The 14,829-nt window shown below is 36.4% G+C and overlaps 1 protein-coding gene across 1 annotated transcript; it reads left to right on the top strand.

The window, feature by feature from the left end:
* The first annotated feature begins 1,313 nt into the window (after positions 1 to 1,313).
* U2af38 (U2 small nuclear riboprotein auxiliary factor 38) lies at positions 1,314 to 14,462 on the top strand. Its single transcript, XM_019050904.2, has 8 exons — positions 1,314 to 1,483; positions 4,241 to 4,328; positions 5,336 to 5,402; positions 9,033 to 9,115; positions 9,959 to 10,030; positions 12,255 to 12,388; positions 12,780 to 12,884; positions 13,901 to 14,462. Exons 1-8 carry the CDS (start codon positions 1,440 to 1,442, stop codon positions 13,998 to 14,000), a joined length of 693 nt encoding a protein of 230 aa, XP_018906449.1. The 5' UTR covers positions 1,314 to 1,439; the 3' UTR covers positions 14,001 to 14,462.
* The last annotated feature ends 367 nt before the right edge of the window (positions 14,463 to 14,829 follow it).

The following is a 14,829-nucleotide window of genomic DNA, read 5'->3' as shown; positions in this document are numbered from 1 at the left end:
AGTTATCTTTTTCAAAATTCAAGGGTGGCAAACTGTAGTCGGCCCAAGGCTGCAAATTCCTAGATTCAACCCCATGTGATATCAAATTTAAATCATCATCAAATTAAGTGAATTTGATTAATATAGAGTCGGTAAGTCTTCCATTCATTGTCTCTATTTTTAAAATATATTGACAGTGTAGGTAAGTGCAAGAATACGAATTTCGTTTGAGGTATTTCAAAATCTCCCCTCCCATCTCTCCGTATCAAAAGAGAAAAAACTTTGCTATTGCTTGGAATTCTTGTGGAATATTCTTCACACAGAGAAGGAATATCATGAAAGTTTTCAAGAAATACTCTTCTGTATGAAAATTAAAGCATGGCAAGGAGTCTGCAACATTGCAAATTTAGATATCGATGGTGAAACTGCTAAAATGCGTACCCATCTCGTTTGCTATGTTTCAAAACATTCGCTCCTATTTTATTTTTTAAAAGAAGACCAAACGAAGTAATCACTTGAAATTTTCACGGAATATTCTTCAAATAGATAAGAAAAATCACCGGAGTTTTCAAGAAATAACGTATATTCGTTTTCGATGTATAAAATTAAGTAAGACGGGAAGTCTGCAATGCCCCAAACCGAGATACCTACGCATTTCTGCAGTTTCACCATAGACGATATGTGTTCCTGCAGTTTCCTTGTGGATACGCTTATATTTTTGCAATTCTCTTTGCTCAATGACATGAAGTGTCAGGAAAATTTGTAGAAATTTCTTTTAGCAGGAGGTATACAGTTTCAGGTAAAAAAAGAGATATTAATGTTGGAGAAAATGAAAGTACCTAGACACTGTGCACCTGAGACACCAAATCACACGAAAAAGATAAATATGTACATGATTTATTAGAGAACAGTCAATTTTGAAAGAATTTGTTTGAAATTCGCAGCGCTCCAAAGAAAATTTTGAACTTATTTTCTTTCTATCTATAAGATTATTTCTGTAAAGTCCATTCGCTGTGAAAGTGGCGAACCATCAGTGTAAAAATTATATTTAACTTCCTGTTAGTTAGTTAATTAATTAAGCCAATTAGCAACTAGGCTATTTACGTCTGAGACTAGGAGTTTGCCTTAAATATCAAGATTATCTTGTTTAAAGGGCTTTAAAATTTCGGTTGTTACGTTTGATTGAGGATTATTAATTTTAATGAAACATATCGACGGTGTAAGTCGGCGATCACCTAACTCGCATCCTTAAAATTCTAGAGGAAAAATCAAATTTACCGCCAAGAAAATAACCGGTCGTACCACCAGTCGGCCGTCATCAATCACCATCCGCCATTTTTATTTAGCCGTCGGTTTGTTGACATGCATTGCGTCCTCGTTCACCACCGGCTCCCGCTGGATTAATTTTGCATTTAACTGATTCCCACTGCATTTTCGAACTCACTAAAGCGTTAGCAAACATGGCAGAATACTTGGCATCAATCTTTGGAACAGAAAAAGACAAGTAAGTCCCAAATTTTTCTTATTTCCTCTTACTCTAGTCAACGGACCAAGGCTCCTCCTCAGGCCATCATGTAAAATTGTCATCAAATACATTGCTCTGAGAATTCACCGTTTAAATCGTTGTATATAGGCTTTTATTAGAAGTTACCGATAGCAATATTGTATTTCAATCACAATCATTCAGAAGAAACCCTTGCTCCAATACTGGATTTGACTTGGAGACCGGATCAAGACCATAGCGTGAATGAATTCCGTGCTCCATTCTTAATTAGGAGACTCATTAAACAGGCGTTGGTAAGCAGAGTTTAACAGATAGGTGAAAACACGAAACAGAGCCCTGGTGTGCTAGACGCTGTTTAGGGTGACTTTTAACCAGTTTATTCCCTTAAGGTGGATCTTAGCTTTTGCGCAAAGCATTCTGGTTACGGTTGATAAATCTAAAATTTTAACCTCTAGGTGAATTATTTTGGGGAAATCCAAATTTCAATCTTCAGACATTGATAAATTTTCATGCTGAAAATAATCCTCCAAAATCGTGAAACAAAGTCCAAAGTACTGTTTCCAATTAACCGTGGATATCAATACATTGAAATTGGTTGTACAATGGAAACGTTACTTTCGACTTCATTTTAAGATTTTGGCGAATAATTTTTGGCACTACCACATTCAATGAACTATCTACAGACTGATACTTAGTTTTCTGAAAGTAATCTACCCAAAGGTTAAAATTTGAGATATACCGATCATACCCAGAATGCATTGCGCAAAAGCTTAAGACTGCCTCAACCCAGCAAAAGGACAATTAAATTGGACATGGTATTCCCAGTCCATTTCTCAGCCCTAGTTTGCCTCTGATGTCAAGTCATCTCAAGTTAGGAGTTAGGAGTGCAAACGGACAAGTAAACAAGGGGAACTTACCAAGCTGCTGCTTCCGATTGGACTGAATAAATTTTGTACAATTACAATTTTTGTTTGTTTTTGTTCTCTTTTTGAAATTTTGTTCTTTGGTCCATTAGGACAGTGTTTTTTTGTTTTTTCCAATGTGCCCTGGAAGCACTCTCAAAATATTCCAGAAAATCTGGTTTTGAGCCCGCGTAGACAGTGCGCGCTTGGAGGGCTGGGCAAGGCAAGTCGCACTCCTTCGCCTCCCTAGCCCTCCCGGTTTGCTCTGTCAACGCGTGTTCAAAACTGGATTATTCAGAATTTTTTTGGAGTGTTTCAAGTGCGCATTGGGAAAAACCATAAAAACAACATTGTAATGGACATTCAAAGAAATCATACAAATTATTTCAGCCGAATCAGAGGCGGCAGCTTGGGAAGTTCCCCTTGTAAGAGTATGAACGAGTGCTTACAGTGCTAATCTCTGGGAATAGCAAATAAAGACTAAAGGTAGCCGTGCTCAAATGGATCAGGCTCCTAATAGCCACGTTGTTAACCATTGAGACATACAGGGTGTCCCAAAAGTCCCTTCCACCCCCTCTAAAATTTTACCTAATTAATATTTTGAAACGAAACTTTGGGGATGTTCATCGATCAATGTTAGCTACTTTTGGGGTCCCCCAAAATTTTCGGGCCCCCCCGTAGGGAGGGGCTGCAGACCCCAACTTTTTTTTTTCAAATAGTAACCCCTATCTTGTGATACCTCATTCGAAAGAGCATACAAAACTAAGAATTTTGGCGCAAACCGCAGATCAATATCTTAATTTTTGACCGAGTCATGATAGGTCAAAGGTCAAATTTGACCTATTTTCAAAAAATCATAACTTCGGTTCAAATTATCGTAATGAAAAAAATAAAACGGGAAAATTTACCAAATTGTAAGCACTTTTATGTAAAAATCACAGAAATTACTTCAAACTAATTTTAAGGGGGGTTTCGGACCCTCAAATACGTCAATTCAAAGGCCATTCAATTTTCCCGCGAAATAAGCCAATTTCCCCCAGATTTGCCTCCACATTAGTTCAGTAAGGTCAAAATCAGTTCAATATTACGTTGGCAAGTCCCCAAATTTCGGGAAAAGTTAAAAAAAACGAAATTTAAGGTGATAAAATTTGACCGTTTAAATTTTTTTTTTTTAACTTTTCCCGAAATTTGGGGACTTGCCAACGTAATATTGAACTGATTTTGACCTTACTGAACTAATGTGGAGGCAAATCTGGGGGAAATTGGCTTATTTCGCGGGAAAATTGAATGGCCTTTGAATTGACGTATTTGGGGGTCCGAAACCCCCCTTAAAATTAGTTTGAAGTAATTTCTGTGATTTTTACTTAAAAGTGCTTACAATTTGGTAAATTTTCCCGTTTTATTTTTTTCATTACGATAATTTGAACCGAAGTTATGATTTTTTGAAAATAGGTCAAATTTGACCTTTGACCTATCATGACTCGGTCAAAAATTAAGATATTGATCTGCGGTTTGCGCCAAAATTCTTAGTTTTTTATGCTCTTTCGAATGAGGTATCACAAGATAGGGGTTGCTATTTGAAAAAAAAAAGTTGGGGTCCGCAGCCCCTCCCCACGGGGGGGCCCGAAAATTTTGGGGGACCCCAAAAGTAGCTAACATTGATCGATGAACATCCCCAAAGTTTCGTTTCAAAATATTAATTAGGTAAAATTTTAGAGGGGGTGGAAGGGACTTTTGGGACACCCTGTATACATCTGTTGTAATCTCAGTTTCTTTTACAAAATATCTCATACTAGTGTTGAAATTTCCAGAATGTTGAGAGCTTATCTTTCATCTGTGCTTTGTTCCTTTTCAGAGTCAACTGCTCTTTCTACTTCAAGATAGGAGCTTGTAGACATGGCGATAGATGTTCCCGAATCCATAATAAACCAACTTTCAGTCAGGTAAAAGAATTATTTAGAGTATTCCATAGTTAGGTTATTTTGTACTATGCAAAGGAGCTTTCATTAGAATATTTTGCAGGGAAAGGATTGCCATCTCAATCCTTTCAGAGTTTCTTTCCAATAACTTGTCCTTTTTTGCTATATGAGCAGCATAGAAAATTCCTGATTCTGGGCGTATCCCCTACTCTACGCATACAGGAAAGAAAGAGAACTTATCTGAAGCGAGCCCTTCCACAGAGTAACTGCCACCTCGTGCTTGGTTGGTGAGTTTTAGGCTTACATAGATGTCCCTCCACCTCTAACTTTTGATCGAGGAAGGCAAGTAAGATAGCTACAGATTTCTAGCCAAGATAAGTTCTTTTTGATTTAGAATATCTGAAGTAAGTTCTGAGCAAACTTTGATGTAAATTTTTGCCGAAAGTACTTTTTTTTCTGAAACTTAAGGGAAGGTGAAATTTCCAGACCCTATGAATTGATCTTGGTGTTACAATATCTCCTCTACTATTTCATTTTTTTAACTGAGAACAAAGTAGCATCGTTCCTAAGAATTTTTACAGAATATAGTACCTACTCACAGAGGAAAAGTCACCTAAGTTTTCAAGGGAACAGTTTCCCAATGATATTGTGAATTATGACAGGAAATCTGCACAATGTTTCCAAACAAGATATAGACGGTGAAACTTCACAAATGCGTATCGTGGTTGCAGTGTTTCACAATCCCTGCTCCAGTTTTATTTTTTAAAAAGAACCAACTTCATGGCTTAAAATTTTCACAGAATATTTTTGACATGAATTATCACCAAAGTTTACAAAATATGATATGCAGTAGTCTTTTTCGTGATAAAATAAGTAACAAAGGAATAAAGTAAAAAAAAGTAAATAAATAAGCAATGACAGAAAGGTTGCGATCTGAGATACTTATTTTTGCAGTTTCACCATTGACATGTGGCTCAGGAATTTTACTGACCAAGCAGATCCCTCTTAACTCTCAGCTCTTCTTTTTTCAGACAATCTTGTTGCAAAACATGTATGCAAATCCTCAAAATTCAGCAAAATCGGCCGATGGATCTCATTGTGAGTATAAAATTGAAGAGAAGTATGGTATAACAAGAGCAGGTAAGGATAACAGCTGACTTGGATATTGAAGTTCAATTTAGCAACCATAATCATCTTAACGTCCGAACCGAAAGCAAATATTTTAATTCAACAGCCCAAGCAACATCACTTCCACATCAGAAACAATTGTACACAAGAGCATCGAGAAACTCTTTTCCCATTTTTTCCCCTGACTTTTATACAGCCATTCAAGTGGTAATTGCCAGCTGAATTGGCAGTGGGCTTGTAGAATTACCCAAATATCCACATACTTAATCATTAAAACTAATCTACATTGAGCCAACAGGAGTACAGCTCTTTCATTGAGCTCTGTATTCTTTCATTCCTCACAATGTTAGCGAGACGTGCCATCAGTTTTGCTTCATGTAATTTAAGATTTTTCTCTGCGTGCCAGTTAGCCAGACACACATTACAGCTAGCTGCATTACTGTCCAAGTAACACATTCAGCGTTCCAAACTCACCTGAGTTTGAGTTTGAGGAGCCATCAGGCCCATATGCTCAATTCTTAGGGGCCTTCAAAAATTTTTAAGCAGCCTAATTGAATGTTTGTAATGTATCACAGCATAAGACTTGTAGTACTGTGAGTGCAACCGCTCGCTTTGCAAAGTCAATCCAATGCCAATTCATAGAAAAGAACCGCTCAGAAAAATTAGGATTGTGGTAATTTTTAGAAGCTTTTTTGGCCAGAGTCTTTATCCTTTCAGGGTTATGACCGATTTTTTAGGAGCCTTTTGCTTAACGGTGCCTGTGGGTTTGAAACACTGAGCGCATATCTGTCAGAAAAGGAAAAATAAATGAGAAATGTTTGGACGCAATATAGACTATTTTTATGTATATTTGGAGTTAAGTCTGAAAGTGGTGCTTGTTTCTTTTTGTCCTGATACGATATTCTGGATAATAGTAATTATCCCCCAGTGGTAGGTTCCCCCAGAAAAATTTGATTCTCAGGTGATCAGATGCATCATGAAGAAACATCAAGGCTCTTTTTGTATTCAGAAACCAATATTCCTGTCCCTTATTCTTAAAGAAAGTTCATCAGTCTGGCAAGGTGCAGGCAAAAGTGTCATGCGTTACAATATACCTTGAAGCTGTGCATTTCCTTTATGCCTCTTTTAACAGACAGTCTTGTCATTGGCTGATTCAGGTATATTCACTCTCAGTGCGTCCCACCTTTTGCTCATGGCGTTTATTGCACTTAAAATGCACACAAATTCCTTAACTATTCATGTCCTGATGGTGGATTTTCTTAGTATTTGTGTCTGTTGTGGTCGCCCACTGAGAGCATGCTCACTTTCTAGGAGAAGAACAAACTCATCTCTGCCGGCAGACTCACACAAAATTCAAAGGATTCAAAACTACTCTAGATTCTACTAGAGATTACTCATCAGACATTTTAATCCAGACTACTTCAGTTATAATAAAGGCTTAAAAGGAATAGTTTTGTCAATAATCCCTTTTTTATTTTAATTTTAATTTGTTTACTTTTTTATTTAAAGCTTCAATAAATACATTGAAAAAATAGTTTTTACTCCACACATCCTTTCAAGTATCTAGGTTAAAATGTCTTGAGCATGCTTTTGGCAGCGAATGATGAGAGAGGAGGAACAGAGTGAAATATTTCAAAGGGAATAGATTATTGAGTTTCCTCAAAACGCTGACAACTCAAACTGTGCCTCTGGTTCTTTTTTACCGCAGTGAATGATATATTATAGGCAGTAAAAAGCTATTTTCGCTGTAAACCTCAAGCGCTTAGTGTACAGTGCACTATTGCCGCGAAATTCACTCAGTTGGTGATCTGTACTTATCGTTTCTTGTTGCTGTTGAGGCTTGTCCTTTGTCCAGTAATGATTTTTCTCTGTTCTGGCGATAGTAGTGTTTCAAATGGTGCAGCTGAAAGGAGGCTGGTTTGGTCATCTTAGGATGTGATTATGATCTGGATTGCACCGATACTCAGAACTTGTCAAAGAACCAGCTGTTATCCATTATCTGTCTTTTTACCGTTTTTCTGCTTCGTTTGGTATTTTTATTATTTTCTTCATGCTCCCCTCTCCACTAGTGAATGATCTCGATTCCTTTCAAAACCACTTTCAAATCATCCAAGTATCTTTCAACTATCACTCCCAATTTCGTCAAATATCTCTTCATCCTGTTTCTGTGGCTTTATCTTATTTTATTTTTTTGATTTCTCTGTTCTCTCCTATGTCACTCACCTTTCCATAAAACTTTTTCCTAGCTTCTTCTGCATGAATTATTGATAATTCTATTTTAATGACTAATGTGTTTTGCTTAAAATTTACACAGCCAATTAGTGCAAGTTTTCTCTTAAAGACTTGCATCATAATTTTGCTCTTTCAAAACTGCCCAGACTGCTGAAATTTGCGTACTTGAATATTGCCATTAATTTGCAATGAGTACACATGTGTATATGTTTTTTACAATAATTTAATCTTTATGGATGTACAAATGGAAAAAGTTCAAGAAACATCCGTTTCTTTTCACATGCTAATCTAAGATAAATTTTTTTGATTAATTATCTTATACTGAATCGGATTGGTTATTGCTAGTAAAAATTCACCATAGTTTTCAGAAAAATTATGTAGGTATTGCATTTTTCTTTCGTACATAATGGGCCTGTTGCAAACTTTTGCTAGAGCAAAACTAAGAGTTGTTTCCTACAGATAATGCCTCAAAAATCACGATGAGCGCATCGGAAAAGTCTGAAATGCACTCATAACTTCACAATCTGCGTAAGAAATTTGCGGTTTTTTGAGCTTCCCGCTTCGAAAACGATACTACGGTACAGGTGAACATTTTGTTAGAGGAGTCGTTCCATTGGCGACAATACTCATCATGGCCGACGCCAGTCCGCCAAAACACGTGTGATGGGACGAGATAACACTTGAACAGGATTAAACCATATAACAATCGGCGTGTTTACGTTCATATTTTCCTCGCCCGCCTTAATTGACCTTGAACTCTCCTCGAATTACGCGAGGAACTGCGCAAGCGTCGGCCATGATGAATATTGCCGACGATGGAGCGACTCCTCTAACAAAATGTTCACCTGTGCAGTAGTATCGTTTTTGAAGCGGGAATCTCAAAATAACGCAAATTTCTTACGCAGATTGTGAAGTTATGAGTGCATTTCAGACTTTGCCGATGCGCTCATCGTGATTTTTGAGGCATTATCTATAGGAAACAACTCTTCATTCTGCTCTAGCAAAAGTTTGCAACAGGCCCATTTCTGTTGACAAGACATTTTTCCAAAGTCCTAATAAAGTAGGTATTTCTGTCATTCATATTTTGAAAAATCTTTACCCTTTGATCAAAAATCAACTCTTTGAAACGTTGAGTGGTCAAGAATTAGAAAGATAATATGATTAATCCGATCCCCTCTGTTAAGTGAAAAATTGCTAACCACTTTTGAAGATAAATTAATCAACAGCCGACTGCTGTTACTTACCAACTTATCAAGGAATGTAAATGACCATGTCTCCATAAAAATTCACAAATAATATGAAGTATCAATCTGTTCAACACTATTGATTTTTTTTATTCTGGTCTGAATTCATCTTTCAATGTTTCAGTGGTCTCTAATGTGTCCGATGAAGAGATGCAGGAACATTATGACAACTTTTTTGAGGATGTCTTCGTTGAGTGTGAAGACAAAGTAAGTTACTCACCAAAACCTAACACCTATTATCTGCAAAAAATTATTTTACCTCGTTTAGTATTTTAATTTTTTTCATTTTTGTTTTCTGTTCCTCTTTATTTAATCAATGTGTTACAAATATACTATGTAATTTTTCTTCAAATTGCAGTTTTACCCAGGCAATATTCCACAAAAGATCGTAAACAGTAGTTGGAGGTTGCAACTGCTAATCTCAATTTTGTGGTTTTCACCGTCTCTTTCCTTCATGCAATTCAGAAGTAGATCTGCCTTTGGAGAATTCATACCTAAATCCTCTCTTTAAATTCACCAGAATCATCCAACTGCATTTCTGTAGTGCTTCAGTTTTTTGACAGAAATCGAATCAGCACAGCATCTTAGAACTATTTCTGAATTTTTCTTAACTTATTCAGAATATATTAGAAAATTTCAACCAAGAAAGTTGCTTCATTTCTTTGTTAAAAACAAATAAAACATAAGAGGAAATTACACATTGTCTGATCCTATTAGAAGTGGATAAAGAAAAGAATGGACGAATGTCATTTTATCGTAAATGCATTAATCATCAGTTCGCCCTTTGGTTACCCATGAATTTATGCCGACTGATGCCATTTTCTGATTTGACGTTTGTCCAATCTTTTCTTTTCCCAATCCTAGCTCATTATCATAGCAGATGTTAGATTAGGTGATTAGGTTGACATTGAGGTTGCTTTAATGTGTATTATTTTGTCAGTCAGCACAACCCCAGATGAAAGTGTAAATTAATTTATATTTCAACCTTCTTTTTGTCTTGAAATGATGTTCAAACCAACCTGCCTAAAAATATGCATTGTGTGTTTACAGTATGGAGAAATTGAAGAAATGAATGTATGTGACAACCTAGGCGATCATCTCGTCGGAAATGTATATATTAAAGTAAGTAAAGTTTCCAGCCAGAGCTCTGTTACTGATTTATTTCTAATGAAATGTATGTGATGATTTTGATTTTCTGGTTTCACCATTCTAGAAGTTGATACCCCCCTAGGCCCTTGATTTAACTCATTTATGAGATTGAGGTCTCTCGGGAGACATCTTACGAAGTAAGGTGTATTTATACGGCCTACCAAGCCACTGCACAAACTTCATGAGATGAGCACAATTGAGGACATTGCACCAAGAACAACCTATAACTGGAAACCGCGTTTTGAGAAAAACGCATTTAAAGTTTTGTTTTTGATGTACTGCGCAGACTTTTCTATGCAGGTACCCTGTTTTGGTGTTTTTGGGTGACCTAACCCTTCTACTGAAGGATGCCGGGTAGATTTTGCGATACATTTTGGGTTTACACTCTAATATAGTTAATTTAAAAAAGCGGTTTATAGGTCGTTATTACGTCCAACAGTCATTTTGGTGGCAATATGCAGTATAAATCATTTTAATCACGCATGATTAACGCAAAATAAAAGAATATCGATGGTGAGTATAGAGAGGGGTAACTAGCACATTATAGGCCCTTAAATTTATAGGCCCGTATTACGCCCAACAGTCATTTTGGTGGCAAAATGCGAAGTATACATTTTTGGAGGAAAGGATAGTTTGAGAGGAGAATAAATTATTTCAATAGCTCGTTTTTCTGAAATAAAAACAAATCTTTATAAAATGAGATAAAAAAATCGAGCCATCACTATCGCCGCGCCGCGCCGATGCCCGCTAACCGAGAATGATAAGGCCGCGCGTATAGGTCGTTCTTGCACCCATCGATCCAGAGGCCTGACTTGCCTCGGAAAAAAAAGGTTTTTCGACCTCGAGACGTTACCTATCTATATTCTATCACTACCACAGCATAGTCCAGGGTACGTAGAATCCGAAAAGCAGATTGGCGTAATAACGACCTGTATGCCTATAGGTTGTTCTTGGTGCGGTGTCCTCAATTAGTGCTATTTCATGTTCTTAATAGTGCTTGATAAGTAGCCTAATGAGCTGTCTGAGCGTCGCTTTTGTTAACATAGCCATAAAAAATTTGAGAGTAACCTCGGCTCAGGCACTTAGCAACTGCATTAAAGAATTGGATTCACTGATGGTGTGGTGCCCATGAGTAGAGACTCCAGAAATTCGTGCGAATTTTCAAAGTCGTTTTTAAGCACTTGGACCGAGCTCAGAGGCATCATGGAATTCTGTTGATTTCGAAAATGTCGATGAAAAATAATCTTTAACGGGTCCGGAGCTGCTGATCATTCCAGCGGGCGGGATGCGGAAAACTTCGTAAAACTTTGGTTTCCGTCACCGACCAATCATAGATTTGAGCCTCATTTCGCAATAAACCACTGGCTTTGCCAACCACGTTTTTTAAATTTAAAATAAGAGATGAAAAGAAAACACATATTTTTAGCAAGAATTTGGCAGTTACTAGTGAGAATTTTTGAATTTTCAGTGAGAATTTTAGGATTTGTAGCAAGAATTTTTAGTTTCTCAGCAAGAATGCAAGAAATGGGGTAAAATTTTAGGAAAAATTAGGCAGTTTTTAGTAAGAATTTTGGGATTTTTAGCAAGAATTTGGGTCTTTATAAATCACAAGAAAATGGGGTCTCTACCCTTGAGCCGAGTAGAAGCGTTCATATTATGAGGTATGTTGGGACTGCACTGCTGTGTTATGGAAGAGAATGGTAAAGTCAGATTTTAAAATCAAGTTTCCTTTAAAATTCCTCTAATCAATGTTAGATGAAATCACCAATTCAGTCAATACAGCAAAATTTGTCGTATTTTTTTTAAAAACGAGACCTGTGAGAAAGCCGTAAGTCTGCATAAGTTGACATCGTTTCAGACAAAACAGCCATAAGGGATACTATTCTGCCGTGGAGCTGTAGTTATCGAGTAAAATGAGTGATAAATTTAAGTTTATATTAAAATATAAATCGAATCTATATTGAAGATTTGTTGTAGGTGGCATAGAACTGCGTCTGATACATGAGGCTTGCAGATTAGGCACAAACAAAATTTTGTGAGCCTCTACTTAATTTTTACTAAGATATCGTTCCTAAAAAAAGTTCACTTCATCAACTTCTATTGTGCTTACCATAGTTTTTCATATGTACGCACCTACACCTACCATGTATGCATCACAACCTACTTCTAATTTTTTTTCTGCCTTGTGCTTTAATAGTTCAGACGTGAAGAAGATGCTGAGAAAGCGGTCGCTGATTTGAACAATCGCTGGTTTGGTGGTCGCCCTGTCTATGCTGAATTAAGTCCTGTCACAGATTTCCGTGAAGCTTGCTGTCGCCAATATGAAATGGGGTAAGACTGTTGCATAAATTATCCTAACTCTATGTTTGCAATACAGGGTGTCTCAAATCGAATAATGGAAACTTCAGGGACTATTCTGAAGACTAAAATAAGACTGTTTTTTTCCCAAAACTCTCTTTTTTTTATGGCCTTCAAAGTTTCTCCAAAAGTTGATTTTTTAATATTTTAGCCCTCACTTCTCCAAAAAATCACATAAAATTGGGCTCTGAAAGGAAATTCATGTGCTTTTGGATAAGTGTTGGTCGTAATTTTATGAATCCTCAATAAAGGTTGCTCCGACCTCTGTAATCCCACTTTGTTTTCATTGACTGTATAGTGGAAGCTCTATTTTCACTCATCTTTATCATATTTTCATTGCATTCTTTTCTTTTAAATTTTCCAGTGAATGTACCAGGAGTGGATTCTGTAATTTTATGCACTTGAAACCCATCTCTCGTGAGCTAAGAAGGTTCTTGTACAGTCGTCACAGAAGGTCTAACAGAAACAGGTAACGTAAATTAAATTCTATGAAAGTTTTGTGATGATTTCAATTTTCTCCGAAAACTTACTCCTTAATATCAGTGAATTAAATGTGTAAAACTACTCTCCTCAACAAGGCTTTCCAAAGATTCAGGAATGACCTAGAAAATAGGGGTTCCTGGAGTAAATTTTACGAGAAAACTTGTTTCCAAATTATATACAGCTCCAAAGTGCTTTTTGGACTGGAAAAAAGAGGTTTAAGGTTAAAGTTTTCGAAAGAACATTTCTCATTCAGCCTGAAGCTTTTGAGTTCATTCGAAGTAATGACCCATGGTTTCATTTACTGCAGTTATAATCCAGTGCAACAAGGCTGCTGCACAAATCAAATCCTGAACAGAAGATTTCATTAAAAATATCATTGACAAAAATACTCACTTTCTGGACGGATAATATTACGAGCACAATCGAGGAACATAATCTTTTGTTCCAATTGCGTTCTGGAAGTATATATGCAAACAAACCCGAATGAAAGAATACATGGCAATTGATTCTTCTTCTGACATCATGTAATCTGTTTGCACGATATTTTTTCGTTTGAAGCAGGCTTGGATTTGTGGCGTGTAAGTGGATGTGTTTAAAAGTCTTTTACTCAGCTTAAATTTGATTGAATGAAAAACGGCAAAATGCAGGTATTCCCATTTATTAGTTACTTTTTGAAAATTAATAATAATGATAATGGGGGGAAAAAAGAAAAAAAATATATTGTGCAATAGCCTGATTGCCTTTTTTTACAAAATGAACATCGCAGTGAGAAACGAAAAAAAAAAAGAAACACTAGTCCTAAAAATTAACATCCAAGCCACTGTCAAATGATGTGAATCAGTAGAATTATCGTATTTACTATTTATACTAGTGTACCAGCACCTCAGGTTCTAACCTATCGCATCAAACAGGCTCTATGAAGAATTTACCTGTCGCCGTTGTGAAAAATTTTCTGTAACCAGGTATGCAGATAACTTGTAACAAACATCTGCTTTATTTCAGATCAAGCCGCAGTAGATCCAGAAGTCATGTTGGTTCCAGAAGAAGCCGCACGCCCAAGAAAAGTAGCAGCCATCGCCATGGCCGAAGTGGGCGCTATTAATCTTTTATCTTTTATTTTCATCTATTGACATCTTCCGTTTGGTATCTTAATTTTCATGTCATTTTACGCAATTAGTTCAATCCAGAAAATTTGTACCATTATATCATTCCTATTACATCAGAGCTTAAAGGTCAAGATTGAAGGTCAATCGTTGAATACTCTTCTTTCTTCAGCCCTGAAAGTTGTATTAAAGTCGAGTATCCTGCACAAAAGCAATGATAAGCAAGCCATCTAGAATTGTTGAACTTTTATCTGGCTGTTTTCTTTCTAAATGAATTAGTTATGCTGCTTTGGCTCCGATAATTTCACTCTCTGTTTAAGTGCATGAAAAATAACTTTCTCAACCTTTTATAATTTGAATATTTTCAATTCTGTTAGACACATACATGTATTGTAAAAAATATTGTCAGCTTAAGAATCTAAGCTATCTTGAAAAATACAATACACTTAATTGACCTCCAAGAAATGTAGTTTTAAATTATTTCTTTAGTTAAAGGTTCAAATGAACAAAAGTCTTAAGACCTCAAAGAAATTTTTTATTTCTTTTCGGGTGGTTCAAGTTTTTTCTTCTCTTTTCGATCCTTTTTTAAGCCAACTTTTGGCCCTCTAGTATTGCGTTATTACAAGAAAAGTCCATAGAAAGGAACTACCTCCAGCTGGAGTTGACTAATGCGAAAAAGCCTGTCGCAAATAAACTCGTTTTGACTCGCAAATAGACCGCTTGACAAGGTTTTAATCAGAGGAAAAAATCACATGTTTTCTCTTCAATTACTTGAGCAGAAAAAGATTTTCAAAATGGGAGGTTCAGAAGTCAACTCCTGAACTAGAT

This window comes from Bemisia tabaci, chromosome 5 (assembly GCF_918797505.1).
Source record: "Bemisia tabaci chromosome 5, PGI_BMITA_v3".
NCBI lineage: Eukaryota > Metazoa > Arthropoda > Insecta > Hemiptera > Aleyrodidae > Bemisia > Bemisia tabaci.
This window is presented reverse-complemented; position numbering and strand designations above follow the sequence as displayed.